At 43.8% G+C, this 14,326-nt stretch overlaps 1 protein-coding gene across 4 annotated transcripts in view; it reads left to right on the top strand.

Moving 5' to 3' along the window:
* CDK4 (cyclin dependent kinase 4) overlaps window positions 1-9,265 on the top strand; it is a 31,157-nt gene extending 21,892 nt beyond the window's left edge. For all 4 annotated transcript variants that reach the window (XM_042448078.1, XM_042448079.1, XM_042448080.1 and 1 more), the window contains exons 6-8: window positions 3,417-3,467; window positions 5,526-5,661; window positions 8,388-9,265. In XM_042448078.1, the coding sequence (XP_042304012.1) occupies window positions 3,417-3,467; window positions 5,526-5,661; window positions 8,388-8,480 (280 nt within the window). In that variant the 3' untranslated portion in view covers window positions 8,481-9,265. The remainder of the gene's footprint in view (window positions 1-3,416; window positions 3,468-5,525; window positions 5,662-8,387) is intronic.
* The last annotated feature ends 5,061 nt before the right edge of the window (window positions 9,266-14,326 follow it).

The following is a 14,326-nucleotide window of genomic DNA, read 5'->3' as shown; positions in this document are numbered from 1 at the left end:
CATATGGTCCTCTAAATGACATTGATTGTAGCTCCCATCGGCCTAGATAGAGTGGCCAGTAGTGACTAATCCTGGTAATTGCACTCTGACAACTTCTGGATGGCAGGACAATTCCCACCCCTTGTGTTTATGTTCTTGTGTTCATTCTGTTGCATACTTCTGTCCTGTGCTTATTCAAAGCTTCATGCCATGAGAAATTGCTGTCTATCAAAACATGGATTTTCCACAGGGATCTTGTAGCATCTTTGAGACTGACTGAAAGAAGCTGTAGCATAAGCTGAGTTGGGAGATCAAATGAGTTGAGGAATTGATTAGAAGGTTGTAACATAAGCTGAATTGGGAAATCTGTGTTGCATCTGAGGAGGTAGACCTAGTCTACAAAAGTTTAGCTATAAATTATTTCACACAGTTATATTCAAAGATGCTACAAGATCGCTTTGCATACTGATATTCCAGAATAACATGGCAGTCTCTGAATTCCACCTGAGTGGATTACTCATGTATTTCTCAAGAGAATAAGCCTTCTTATTGTCCCTGATTCTCAGTGTCTATTAACATGATCTGGTGTTCAGTTTCATGTTAATTTACAGCCATAGGCAGGTTTACTCAGTGTGACGTGGAAGTCACTACTGGGTTAAAACTTGAATTGCAAGAGCAGCAGAGTCTTCTTATTGTGTGCCTTTCAAGTCATTTCGGGCTTACAGCGAACCTAAGGCAAACCTATGTTTTCTGAGGCTGAGTGTGTGTCTCACCCCAGATCACCCCATGGGTTTCCAAGGCCTAGAAGGGAATCGTACCCTGATTTCTAGAGTCGTAGTCTTAACACTCAAACCATTGCGCCATGCTATATCTTGGCACAGTCTGCCGCTATGCAAATGTATGTGGGAATTAAGAATTGGGTCTCTAAAGTGATATTTAAACTAAAGATAGTACAGTGCGCCTGGGTTATACATGGGCATGCTATATGTTGACTTGAGTGTATGCGCTGAAGCCGCGGGGAGTGTTCCGGACACCCCCACCCCCACGTAAGGGTAACTTCATGTATGCATGAGCCCCATTCATTTGAATGGGGCTAGTGTGCATGGCGGCGCATGGGGCGCCCCATGCACTGCCACACTCATGAGCCCCATTCAAATGAGTGAGGCTCGTGCATACGTGAAATTAGCCTTACGCGGGGGGGGGGGGGGGTCCGGAACGGATCCCCCGCATAAGGCAAGGGTCCACTGTACCTGGGACTGCTTCCATTTGAAAGCCTAGCAATGAGGTTTTGTGCAGCTGCTCTGTCTGCTCAAATCTGGCAGGGGGTGCTGTGTAATAGGAAGTAGCTCTCAGAAAGATGGGTGCCAACTTTCAAGACATTTCTACAAGAACTCTTCCTGTGCTTCTGATTCACCAGCTTAGCAGACAAATGTGGAAAGGTGGGGAGAATTGGGAAGGGAGGGGTGCTTGATTGTATGTGTGCAGGAGGAAGAGAGAGAACACACATAGACACTACAAAATGGTGTACATTCTTGCTTTGTTGACTTGGCCATACAGAGTTGATGGTCCAGGCTTCCCAGTGTTTATAGGGTAGTCACACAGATTGAGACTTTTGTGGGTATGAGAATTTCTGGGCTTGGAAAACATGCTCTAAGAACAGACATATTTTTGTCGGTGCTTTCCTACTGTTTCCAACTTATGGGTTTTCTGGAGCTGAGAGTGTATGACTCGCCCAAGGTCATCCAGTGAGTTTCCATGGTTGAGTGGGGAATCAAACCCCAATCTTCAGAGTCTTACTTAGGAGTATTGGGGGACTTGGACTCTGAAGATTGGGGTTTGAGTCCCCACTCAACCATGGAAACTCACTGGATAATCTTGGCAAGTCACAGACTCTCAACTCCAGAAAACCCAGTGATACATTTGCCTTAGGGTTGTCATAAGTCAGAAACAATGTGAAGACACACAACAAAAATATACTGGCTCAGACATCTCATCTATATCCATTAGAATGACTTTTTTGCCAGTCTGTCGTTAGTTACCTCAAGTAATTTTGTTCTAGCTCTGGATCTGAGTACAGATGCCAGGCCTTGGCCTTTGTATCTTGACAAAAGAAACCTGCCCCATGGCTTGTGGTTTTAGCTTCACAGAGTGCAGCTGAGGAACTTCTCTGCCTTGTGTGAATCCAGTTCTGCCACAGGCAGTTACTTGTAATAATGGAAGCATGGCCACTCATGAAATATGTTGCTTGTGTGGGCCTTTAAAACAGTGCTCTTAGTTTTGATAGTTGTTTCCCTTCACTGAGACTTCATTAGCTCAGAATTTTGTTTCTATGTGTGTAAGAAAGAGAACCAATGTGCTGTAGTGATTTAAGCATTGGATTACAACTCTGGAGAGCAGGGTTCGAATCTCTAGTCAACTATGGAAATCCACTGGGTGACTTTAGGCCTGTCACACACACTAAGCCCCAGAAAACCTTGTGATAAATTCACCATAAGTTGGAAACAAGTCCCACTCTCTCAGCCTTAGAAGGAAACAAACCTCCTCTGAACAAATCTTGCTAAGAAAATGCTATGATATGTTCGCCTAAGGTTGGAAAAATTTGGAGGCACACAGCAATAAAGATATTGGCAAGGTTGCTAAGTTTGCTAAAATCATGGCAATTTTTAGTGTATTAGTATAAATTATGTCCCACTTTTCCTTCAGTGTATTCATGGTCAGATACATAGCTCTCTTCCTCTGCACTTTATCCCCACAACAGACTTTTGAGGTAGAACAGACTGAGGGATAGTGACTCTCCCAAACTCACCGAGTTTTCATAGCATTGTGGGGACCTGGAATTGTCAGTCCCAGTGCTTTAAGTTTGTGGCCTTACTTGAGTGTGGTGAACTGATGGGGCATTCACTATATTGCAGTAAGTCCAATTCTTTATTGTGGTCCAAAGACACAGTAATACTCACAAAAATTAAAATTAGAAGCACAAGGGACCATTAATCAAGTATGGTACTAAGTGACTTCTGGTGGGGATGTATTTAGACTGACCAGTGGGATGAGGAAGTGGACTACCCTGGACCAGTAGTCCCATTAATGTCTTCTTTCTGTCCTCCCCACTGTTTACTAATCCCAGGCATCCAGGGTCTGGTTTGGTCCACACAGCTTCTGTAGAGAATTCAAAGCCTGTCTATACAGTGACATTTAAAATGTTCCTCATAGTTCAGTGGAGTGAGTCACAGCTGCCTTGAAAGATTGGGCACAGCTGGGATACAGCCTCACATTACCATACCTCTTTCAGAAAGAGCATACCCTGAAGTCTTACATCTGGACTCAAACAAGATGGTGACAGAGACTGTGATATGGAAATAATGGTCTAGGCTTAGAGGCACAGAGTTTACAATGTTCTATATCCCAGTAACCCACAATTCCCTATGTCCTCTCTGCAGGCCTCTCTTCTGTGGCAACTCTGAAGCTGATCAGCTGGGAAAGATCTTTGAGTAAGTCCTGCCTTCACCACCTCACTTTCTTTTGAGAAATTTTGCTTGGTTGGGTTTTCTTGCTCCAGACAGTATGTGTTGCCAAGCCCTCAAGAAATGGGAAGTCTCTTTCAATGAGAGTTAGATCATCCTGATTACTCAGTACAATCCAGAGGGGCTTGCCTGTCTCAGCACTTCATGAGAGGGCCAAGCAAGGCCTGTGGCTTGTTCTGGGAGTCTGGAAACAGGGAAGATGATGTGGCTGTGTAATCTCCGTTCATTGACCTTTCTGACAAAACGGAACTGTTTGACTGGAAGCTAAAGGGGGCTTGTCTTCTATTAACCATAGCAATTTAGAAAAAACTTGCAAAGGGAGATGAGGCCCTTGTTTGTTTTTGTTCACCGATCAGCATGGTTTTTGCATTAATTCTGATCTAGGATAATGTGCGAATTGGATGTTCAAGTTCAAGAATGGAGGAAATGTGACCTACTGGCCACATGCAGCTCTCAGTTCCTACACTTGTGGCCCCCAAAGTCGTTTTGGAGACTCCTGGATGTGTGTGTGCACATGCACCTTCATGTTGCCTGTTGACATATGGCTACTCTGAATTTCAAAGGTTTTTCTTAGCTAAAGAATGCACACAGGTAGTTTTACCAGTTCCTTCCATATATACACCATTCTTAAAAACATTGTCTATGCCTAATTGGGGGAAAATTTTAACCAGAAAACACGCCAAAACCACCCATAAATATAGTAGTTCAACTCATTGCCCATGAAGACTTAAACACACCAGAAATCTTCAGGAAATTGTGGCTGGACTTGATATCACATCCCTGCTGGGATCCCAAAGCTGGCAATGTTGCTTCCTCAACTCCATGTCTGGCTGGTGTATCCTCCAGCCCTTGGCAACAGCTCTGCTGAATGGTGGGGCACTGGCACATCTGCATCCCCAGCTCTCCATATGGCTGCGGAGGATCCTGTCCTTCCCTCTTCTCTGACCCTCTTGATTCTCTGGCCTGCACTTCTGCTCTGGCCTCTTCCTCCTCCCTTTTGCTATTTCTGCTTCCTCTTTAACCCACCCCCTGGCTTCTTTCAACAATTTGAACTGCTGTAAACTGGTTCATGGACACCACTGCATGGCATGACTTTAGGAATGTGTGACCCCTGTGATGAGAGGGTGTCACAGAGACACGAATAAATGAAGAGGGGTATATGGGAGAAAGACTTTCGCTGAAAAGCAGTACCTTTGTTTAGAGCAGCCACATCCACAGATGGGTTAGCCATGAAGAGGAATATGGGAAAGAGTTTGAGAATGCACGTTTCAGCAACGTACTTGAGATTTTTGATAGCCCAAAAGTAATTATTTTGCAAGAATATTTGGTAACCACCACATAATGAAATTTCTGCATTTCCTATGGCTTTTCAGGAAAAAAAAAAGGAGCCCTGGTGGCACAGTGGTTAAATGCCTGTACTGCAGCCATTCACTCAAAACCACAAGGGCCTGTTACAGACAGCCAAAATAAAGCTGCTTCGAGTCACAGTGGAGGTATGGTGTTTCAATGATGCATGCATCCTAAGAGTCCAGAAGCCACACCAAAGCCATGCTCCAGTCCTTAGGCTGGAGTGTGGCTTGGTGGACTCTGGCCTCTTTAGAACACATGCATCATTGAAACCCATACCTGCACTGTGACTCGAAGCAGCTTTATTTGGCTGTCTGTAACAGGCCAAGGTGCGAGTTCAAGACCGCTCGACTCAGGCTTGCATCCTTCCGAGGTCGCTAAAATGAGTACCCAGACTGTTGGGGGCAAATTAGCTTACTTGCTAATTAGCTTACTTGCTGTTCACCGCTATGATCTTTGGAATAGCGGTATATAAATTAAAAAAACCAACAAAACAAAACAAATCCTGAGAACACGGGCTTCATGCTAGAAGAAATTGCCTCATGTAATTCAGAAACTGGCATGCCATTGTGGTGAGAGCTAGGGTGTTTTCTAGGGTTTGTAGTGCCCAGCAGTGAGGAAGTGCTGTCTCAAAACTATTCACCCCAAACTGATCTGTGTTTTCATCTTGACTCTTAGTTTGATTGGGCTCCCATCTGAGGAGGACTGGCCTTTGGATGTGTCCCTGCCGCGCTGTGCCTTTGCCCCCCGCTCTTCACAGTCTGTTGAGAAGTTTGTGCCAGAAATAGACCCTCTGGGAGCCCAGCTGCTTTTGGTAAGTTCCAGGAAGGTGGGTGGGAATAGGCGATGGGGGGGGGTCTCTCAGGGCAATTAAGAGCATCCTCTTCACACGAAAGCAACCCTGGATTGAATCTCAAGTCAGCTATAGATTTGTTGCAACTCCCTGCCGTAGGGGATGGTTTTTAAGGGAAAACTCAGTAAGGCAGTTCAAGCAGTTAACATTTGTGCAACATCTTTCCCCAAGTAGTAGTGGTAGGAGCCTCCCTTGTATGTTTTTACAGGACAAACAGCAGTGTGTGGCACTGGAATGGCCGTCTCAAAGCAGTGTTGGTATTAACGACTGGCAAGAAAGCAGGACAGGGACCCTACCCAAGCCAACATCTACGTAGCCTGGTGGAGGAGCATAAGTCTCTGCCAGTATACTTGTGTTGGGGGCAGGGCAATTTCTTCCTCTTTGGGCTCATTCCCACTTACATTTAAACCAATTTGCGATTCGCCTTTGCTCCGTGTTGGTAAATCGATCCCAAAAGGTTCGTCGTTCCCACTATGAAAGCTGATCTTTTCATTATCCCTTTGTAATTGCTTCTTTTTTGGAATGATTGTCCCCACTAGTTTGTGCCGCTTCAAAATGCATGTCAATCATCAGTGATGTAAGTGGCAGCCTGGCTTGGGAACTGTGTGTGTGTGTGTGTGTGTGATATACATTGATAGAATATTCAATTCATTGGTTTTGCAGTTACTTGCCTCACTAATGAACTGCCATCAAATCGCATATGTAATTGCAAGATCAGTGAATCGAATCTTCTATCAATTAAAAAAATGATAGAAGATTTGATTCATTGGTTTTGCAACTACTTGCCTCACTGATTGTAGCTGCAAAATCAATGAATCAAATCTTCATATATATTTTTTAAATCATGGGCCCATAGGTCACACCACAAGCACAAAGGCAGCGCTCAGGGGGTGGATCTACCAAAAACTGAGGAGGGGTGGTAAACACCCCTTTTGCCATTAGTCCCTCCTTTCCAGAATGATGCGATAAAGATCTGTTGTTACCACTACTGAAACACTTAGTAATCTATTCTTTCCAAAAGAACTGCTAGGAAACTAGTGTCTGAAAAAACTGGTTTTTTTTGTGTTTGCCTCACTTTATCAATCAAAGTAGGATTGGAACCAGTTTCAAATGGGAACGATGGTCATATAACCTGATCAGTGGTTCGCTTTAAATGATAGTGGGAATGCACCCTTTTTTCCTTCCACAGGTGCACAACAGCACTATGGGGGTTTCCCTGACACAACTCTATTACCCTCAGCCATTGATGGGCTGCTGCAGAGCTCTTGTGCATCCTGGGAAGCAAAATCAACCTCTGCCCCCAAAACAAAGCTGTTCCTTCTTCCTCAGGTGCACAAGGCATGCTCTGGCAGCTGGTCAATGGTTGGAGAGTACACTTGGATATCTCCTTGTGCATCTGCACAAAAAGTACCAACAATGGCATACGTGTGTGTGTGTGGGTATGTTATTGTCAACATATGTCACCAGTATTCTAGCCTCAATCTCGTCTAGTCATGCATGTCATTAATTTCTGAATACACTCTGCAGCTTAGCCTGAACAAATAAAACCATTCCCAGATTATATCACTTTGGTTTATGGAGGGGGCTGGTGGTGGGGAGATTTTCATGATTAAATGCCCTCTGGTATGTTTGAAGAGAAACTCGTGCATACAGAAAACTAAATGGCTCTAGATTCAGCTTCTTTGTGCCTTGTTTGTCTTTATACATTCATTGAGTGGACATTAAGTTTCAAATACATGGAACAGCTCTCTTTCTCTGTCCCTGCCGCCCATTGTAGTCTGAGGTGATGGTACAGTTCAGTAAGAGTTTTGCTATGTGATGCTTTCTTTAGTCTAAATCAGATTTTACATTCCAGTTAGTCAGCCTGTTGGATCAGTGAAACTTAGAAAAGAGTTTATTTACCAAACTCTCATTGCTGCAGTGGGCCTACTTTAGTTAGGGCTAACAGTTGGATTTATCTTCTTGCCTTGGATGCCTGTGTAGAAGTACTGGCATGTACAGATCTTTTTAAAACTGAATTTTAAAAATATAATTGCAGAGGAAAAAAGGGAGAGCAAGAATATAAGAATATGAGGATGTTTGCTCTTTCTCTCTAAATTATATAAAGTCCAATATTTTTAAAGGATATACAGTTATAAAGATGAATAGGGTGCCATAGATGAATGGGAGCTCTTAGCTTGCTTTGTCTCCACATGGTAGAGTCATTGTCTTGTAGGACTCCCACATTTTCTGTGCATTTCTCTGTGGAGGTAAAAAGGCATTGAGCATTGATGACAAGCTCTCTTGGAACTCTGTGTCTGTGTGACTGTTTGTTGTTTCCACATATTCAATAAAAGGTCTGGGCAACCTGGGCCAAGAATGGGTGAAGATGGGAGCAATGTATATTGTTCACTTTGTATTCCAGTTTGGGTTTTACATAACTCCAAACCAGGCTGGGAAACTGTGGCCCTCTAGTTGTTTTGGTGCTACAGTTCCTGGTAGGCCCTAGAATCTAGGCTAGCCAATGGTTAGGGTTTATGGGGAATGCAGTCCAAAATGTATATAGAGGGCCAGAGTCACACACACCTGCTTTATACCATCTCTCATTCAGTTATGGCTTGGAATCTGGCCTTCAGGTAAAAGTGTGTGTGAGAGATTAGCAGAATGTATTTCATTTGTTTATATTTTATGTCTCTGTCTCTCTCTAGGAAATGCTGACATTCAATCCCTTGAAGCGAATCTCTGCTTTCAAAGCACTGCATCACCAGTACTTTCAGGACAGGAGTGCAGGTGAAGGGTAACAACCCCACCAATCCCTGGTGCAGGGAGAGAAAAGACTCTGCAAAAGACTTTGTGTGTATGAGGATCATTTGCACCCCAACGAGAGGCCGCAGCAAGACCAGCCTTCACACCCTCCTGGCTGTGCTGGGATTGTGGGGGTGGGGGGAAGTGTTGCCAACATGTGTGGGGAAAATTAAAGAGTGCATGTTGCAGGAAGTGCAACACTGAAATCTTTCCCACCCTGGAAGTGCTAGGACACTAGTGGTGTCTTTGAGCCACCATTCACACACATTCAATGTTCCTGGGTTGATCCCCAGTGATGTTGTTGAAGGTCAGTTTGTGTTTGAGAGCCCTGTTTGAGGCATCTCATTCAGTCGTCTGTGGGTTCCTTGCCAAAGGTATTTCTTTAATAACATTTTTTTAAAGTAATTTTTTTATTATAACAGTTTACACTCAATAATGTTGCTGCCTTATCACATACCTGTGGCTAACAGTTTGACACTAAAGCCTTGCCTTGACTCGTTACAGACATCCTGTGAAAAGTAAAGAATATTTTTGTATAAGCATTCACAATCCATTATTATTTTTTGTTCCTAATTACAAAGACACTGGTCAGGACAGACCTATGTTACTGAGTACCTTGGCATAGGATTGCTGCTGAGGTGATCAACTGTATCTCTTTTGAATCCAGTAATTGATGTGAAACCTTATTCTTACAGAGACACACAAATCCTTTCAGAAATTATGAAATTTCAATAAAGAACGTGGGTAAGACCAAAGCTTGGCTTTCCCCATCTCTTAAAAATGTCTCCTGTTATGTTTAGTATGATGAATGACAGAAAAATCATAGAGCAAGTGGATAGGAAGAACAGATTGCTTCTATGCAGTGCATCATCCAGAACCTAAGAAATGTGTTTGCAGTCTGGGGGTTCTCCTTGACTCATCACTCCTGATGTCGAACAAGGTAAATGCGACAGTCAGGAGCGCCTGTTATCAGCTTCAGCTGATACGCCAACTGCGCCCTTTTCTGGAAGTAAGGGATCTGGAGACAGTTGTGCACGCACTGGTAACCTCACGTCTAGACTTCTGTAATGTGCTCTACATGGGGCTACCCTCGTGCTTGGTCCGGAAACTGCAACTAGTACAGAATATGGCAGCCAGAGTAATTTCTGGAACATCCAGGAGGGACCATATTACCCCAGTTCTAAAGTCCCTCCACTGGCTGCCCATTAGCTTCCGGACCCAGTACAAGGTGTTGGTTATCACCTTTAAAGCCCTAAATGGCTTGGGTCCAAGCTATCTCCGGGACCGCCTTCTCCCCTACAATCCTCCCCACGCACTCTGCTCCTCTGGGAGAGGCCTACTTCAGCCACAAAAATCTAGGCTTTCGACTACCTCCCAGAGGGCATTTTCCATCGTTGCCCCCAGACTGTGGAACGACCTGCCAGATGAGATCCGTCTACTTACATCCTTGGACAGCTTTAAAAAGGCTGTTAAGATGGATCTCTTCCGGCAGGCCTTCCCAGAATAGAAAACCCGGCCTTAGAAAAATGTCTGCAAAAGATACTGCTGCTCCCACTGATTGTTTGTTGGTATGATGTTGTTGACCTTCTGGTCTGTTTTTAACTTGTATGTTTGTTGTTGTTTTTTGTTCTGTTTTTTAAATATTGCATTGGATTTAATACTTTTTTTAAGGAGGGGAGGGTACCAGGGATTTTATATGTTTTGTATTTTTAACTTTGTTAGCCACCCCGATTGTTCTCAGAGGGGCGGGATACAAATAAAATTTTTTATTATTATTATTAAATGAGCATTTTGGTTACAGCCCCACCCCTTCTCAATGTGATGACCAGCACGATTTCCACTTAATTCCTCAGTTCCCCAGGCGCCACAGCAACAACCAAAGTTCTAAGAGAAGCAGGACACTTGAGGGGAGGAAGGGTCGGGTTGTGTGAGTTTACAGGTGACCACTCAAAAGAGCCACAGTTACAGTAAACATCCAATTCACAATGGAAAAAGAAAAGGAACGAACATTGCCATTCTTAGATGCCCTGGTCATCCACAAACCAAACCACACAGTATACAGAAAACCTACACACAGACCTACACAAGAACTCCAATCATCACCCAGGACAAAAAAGCAGCACAATAAAAACACTGGTAGACTGGGCAAAAAGGATCTGTGAACCCCGCTTCTTGGAAGATGAATGGAAGCACCTAGACTGGGCTCTACAAGCTAATGGTTACTCCAGCTGATATGTCAGAAGGGCTGCCAGGCCCAGAAAAACCAATAGGTGTGAAGTCAAACAACCACTCAAAGAGAAGGTATTTTTTTACCATACATCAAAGGAGTCACAGACCAAATAGGGAAACTGGTGAGAAACATAACCACCAGATGATCTACAAAGTGACCAAGAAAATCCAGCAAATACTAGCTCAGCAAAGTACATGGAGACACTGCAGACTAGGTCAGCCAGAAAAATCAGCAGTAGCAGAACACACAAACTATCTGGGGCATAAAATGCTATTTGAAAACACTGAAATTCTGGACCATGCCAACAACTATAAAGTCAGAATGTACAGGGAAGCCAAAGAAATCCACAAACACCTGAACAACTTCAACAGGAAAGAAATAACCCTTAAAGTAAACAGTTTGGCTACCAGTCCTGAAAAATACCAAAATCAAGACCCAGCTCATGCAAACAAAAACCACCCTGGGTCAGGAGGATTTCCCAGCAGACAATGGATCACTAATTAAACAGACATTTTGAGGCCTTGCCATTCAACAACAGACCAACACACAGATTAACATGTAAATCACTTCCTCTCAACCAAGGGTCACACAGTGTGTATGTATCTCCCACTCTCTTCCATGCCAGCATTCTCTGAAGATGCCAGCCACAGATGCTGATGAAATATCGGGAATAAACTCTTCCAAAACAGCCGCATAGTCCAAAATCTATGGCTTCCAGCCATGAAAGCCTTCAACTTCGCAATCTTCCTGCAAGCTGCAGTAAAAGAGATTCCACCTCAACATTAGGAGGAACTTCCTGACAGTAAGGGTTGTTCGACAGTGGAAGATACTTCCTCAGAGAGTGGTGAATCTCCCTCCTTGGAAACAGAGACTGGATGGCCATCTGTCTGGTATACTTTGAGAGTTCCTGCATGGCAGGGGGTTGGACTAGATGGCCCTTGTGGTCTTTTCCAACACTATGATTCTATGATTTTAATCTCAACACAGATTTTTCAAAGTTGCCAACTAGGCTGAATGCAGGAAGGAGATGTAATGTGACCTGAATGTTGTTGATGAGATGAATGCAACAAGAAAGCAGTCATCTATATACAGGAAAGATATTGCATCCCTCATTCGATTCCAAACAGTCATGATAGCCACAGACATTGTAAAAACATGGGAAGCAGTACAAAGATAGGACATTAAATCAGTAGGCCTTTCTCTTAACAACAAAAAAGAAGAAGTAATTATGACATAGTCTGATTGAAATGTTAAAGCAGTAGTCTTTTAAATCAATCCCCTCTCCCTTTTGCATTACAGGAAGGAACCACCTCTGCTCCACATGGAAGTTAATGTCTCAGATTTACAATAAGGTGCAACCCCCCCCCCTTTTTTTTTTTTTTAATATGGTGAAATACTGGGAGAAACAACCTTAATGCAGATGATAGGTACAGGCTGTACTGCATGTTTCTGTAAAAGTGACATCATGTCCTTGATGAGTACTGTAGATGGAGAGCTATGTTTGAACCCCACTGAAGAACTCTATTGCATGACCCCTCTTCAAACAATGTCAAGCATCTGCAATGAAATTCAACAGCACTGGTTACCAGGTCCTAATACCTTTTCATAAAAAACTGTGACCTATATTTGTTGGCTCAAGAAGCAGTAGGCAGAGGAGTAGACCTGATTTGACAGTTACCTCTGCAACTATAGGAATTCTTAAAAGAAGAATGTTTAGCCCAAGATCAAAGCCTGGAGAACTGGGTTTGGGATTGGATATCAACCCTCTTTGCTGTGGAACGTATCTTGTGAGTATGCTCTAGCATCTCATCAGTGGCTGCATTATCCCTCTATGATAACTGTCATCCTTCAGACTGTGAGGGAGTGAACAGGCAGGCCCAGCTCCACCAGGGCTAGCCTGATGAAGAAGAGCCCTCCCTCCAGTCCATCTGCCTTGGTTCAGGCCTCAGAGGGAGAGAAGAACCACTGGACCTCATCCCCTTTCCCACCACCATTCTCTTCTCCTTTTGTGTCATGTCTTAGATTGTAAGCCTGATGGCAGAGAACTGTCTAATTAAAAATAATAATTGTAAGCCATTCTGATAGCCTTTAGGGCTGAAGGGTGGGGTATAAATACCACAAATACATAAATAAATAGGCCCTGCTTATCACAGGGCAGATCCTCTATGTTAGCTTTCACTCAGAGAGGCCAGAAGAACAGACAAAGGCATGGCAGCAGAAGGCTATAGAACCCGCCAAGGCCTTGCCACTACAGTCGGCAACAGGTAGAGCTGAGTGAGTCCACTGGGTTGCCAGCCAGTGTGCCTCTGATTGTAGGATCAGTGGCATCACCAGGGTTGGCGTCGCCTGGTACAGTAACTCATGTTACCACCACCACCACCCCATTAACCGCCTCCTATACTGCACCATACAGAATCTTTCTAATGTTTTGTACTAATGTTACTCATTCCCAAGAACTGAATGTAATGGTAATAGTTGCGACACAAAAAACCTAGCAGAATTAAAATTATACTTTTAAATTATAATATCATGTGCACAGCCTAAATGTATTTGCATATACATAGTTTCAATTGCTTCAAGTGAAAACTTGGTGAGAGCTGCCTGACCTCAAGTGCAAATGATGGGATCGCCAATGCTGTCTGAGTGAGTACAACACTGAGTCATATCGTGTTGAGAAGGTGGAAGCATCCAGTTACTGTAGTCTTGAGGTAAGAGTGCACGCAAGAGCCTTGGAGACATGGAGACGAATTGAGAATCTCAGCATCTGATGCTGCACCAATAAAAAAGACTTCTTGCGTGGGCTCTTTACATGATGGAATAGGAGGAGTCTGTAGGTAATTAAGAAGAATGTTGAAATGTTATGGAGATAGGTAGAAAGAAGGCCCTGTCCTGAACACACTTAGGTGGAACACGTTAAGAGAAGGACCCCTTAGGGAGTGAAATGGAAAAATAGGAATGAGGACAGAGACCACCAATATCATTTTTGTGCTTTTTCTAGCTGTTGTGCTCCTGGGTCTCAGCTGGAGGAGTATGTTGATGTCTACAGACCTGTCTGGAATAAGGGGACCACAGTCTGCTCAGTGAACCTGGAGATGGAATGATCTGTATCCTCTCAAGTCATTGTAGGTCTTGGTACTGAATCTTGTAACAATCTCTTCAGCATGAGTCTTACAGATGAACTTGAAGAGGCTCCTAACAATGTAGAACTCAGAGCAGCTGAAGAAGTAGAAAGATAAGAAATGCTGACTAAGAATACAGAGCAAGGTCAGCAGCCTAAAGCCCCCCCTCCCCCCCAAGGAAAGCCTTTAGCCAAGAAGACCTGTTCCAACACATGGGGTAAGGGAATGCCTGGCAATGTGAACAAGTCCCTACATTGTACTCCTCTCCCAAGCACAAGAGGCAACTGAAATGGCTGTCCTTTTTAGGTATCACTCCCACAGGAGGAACACCTCTTAAACAAGCTGGTAGGGGCCATCAAAACCTGTAGGGGGCAAGCAGAGGATGCCTGAAGATGAAGAGTCAGCTCAGTCCGTGTCACAGCTGAGAAGATGCCAAAGAACAATGCTAAAACGCTTAGGAGAGAGAAGTTGAAAGAACAGGCTGCTTACCTGT

The sequence above is a fragment of the Sceloporus undulatus genome, chromosome 2, assembly GCF_019175285.1.
Source record: "Sceloporus undulatus isolate JIND9_A2432 ecotype Alabama chromosome 2, SceUnd_v1.1, whole genome shotgun sequence".
Taxonomy (NCBI): domain Eukaryota; kingdom Metazoa; phylum Chordata; class Lepidosauria; order Squamata; family Phrynosomatidae; genus Sceloporus; species Sceloporus undulatus.
Note: the sequence above shows the minus strand (reverse complement) of the source record. Positions and strands in the feature narration are given on the sequence as shown.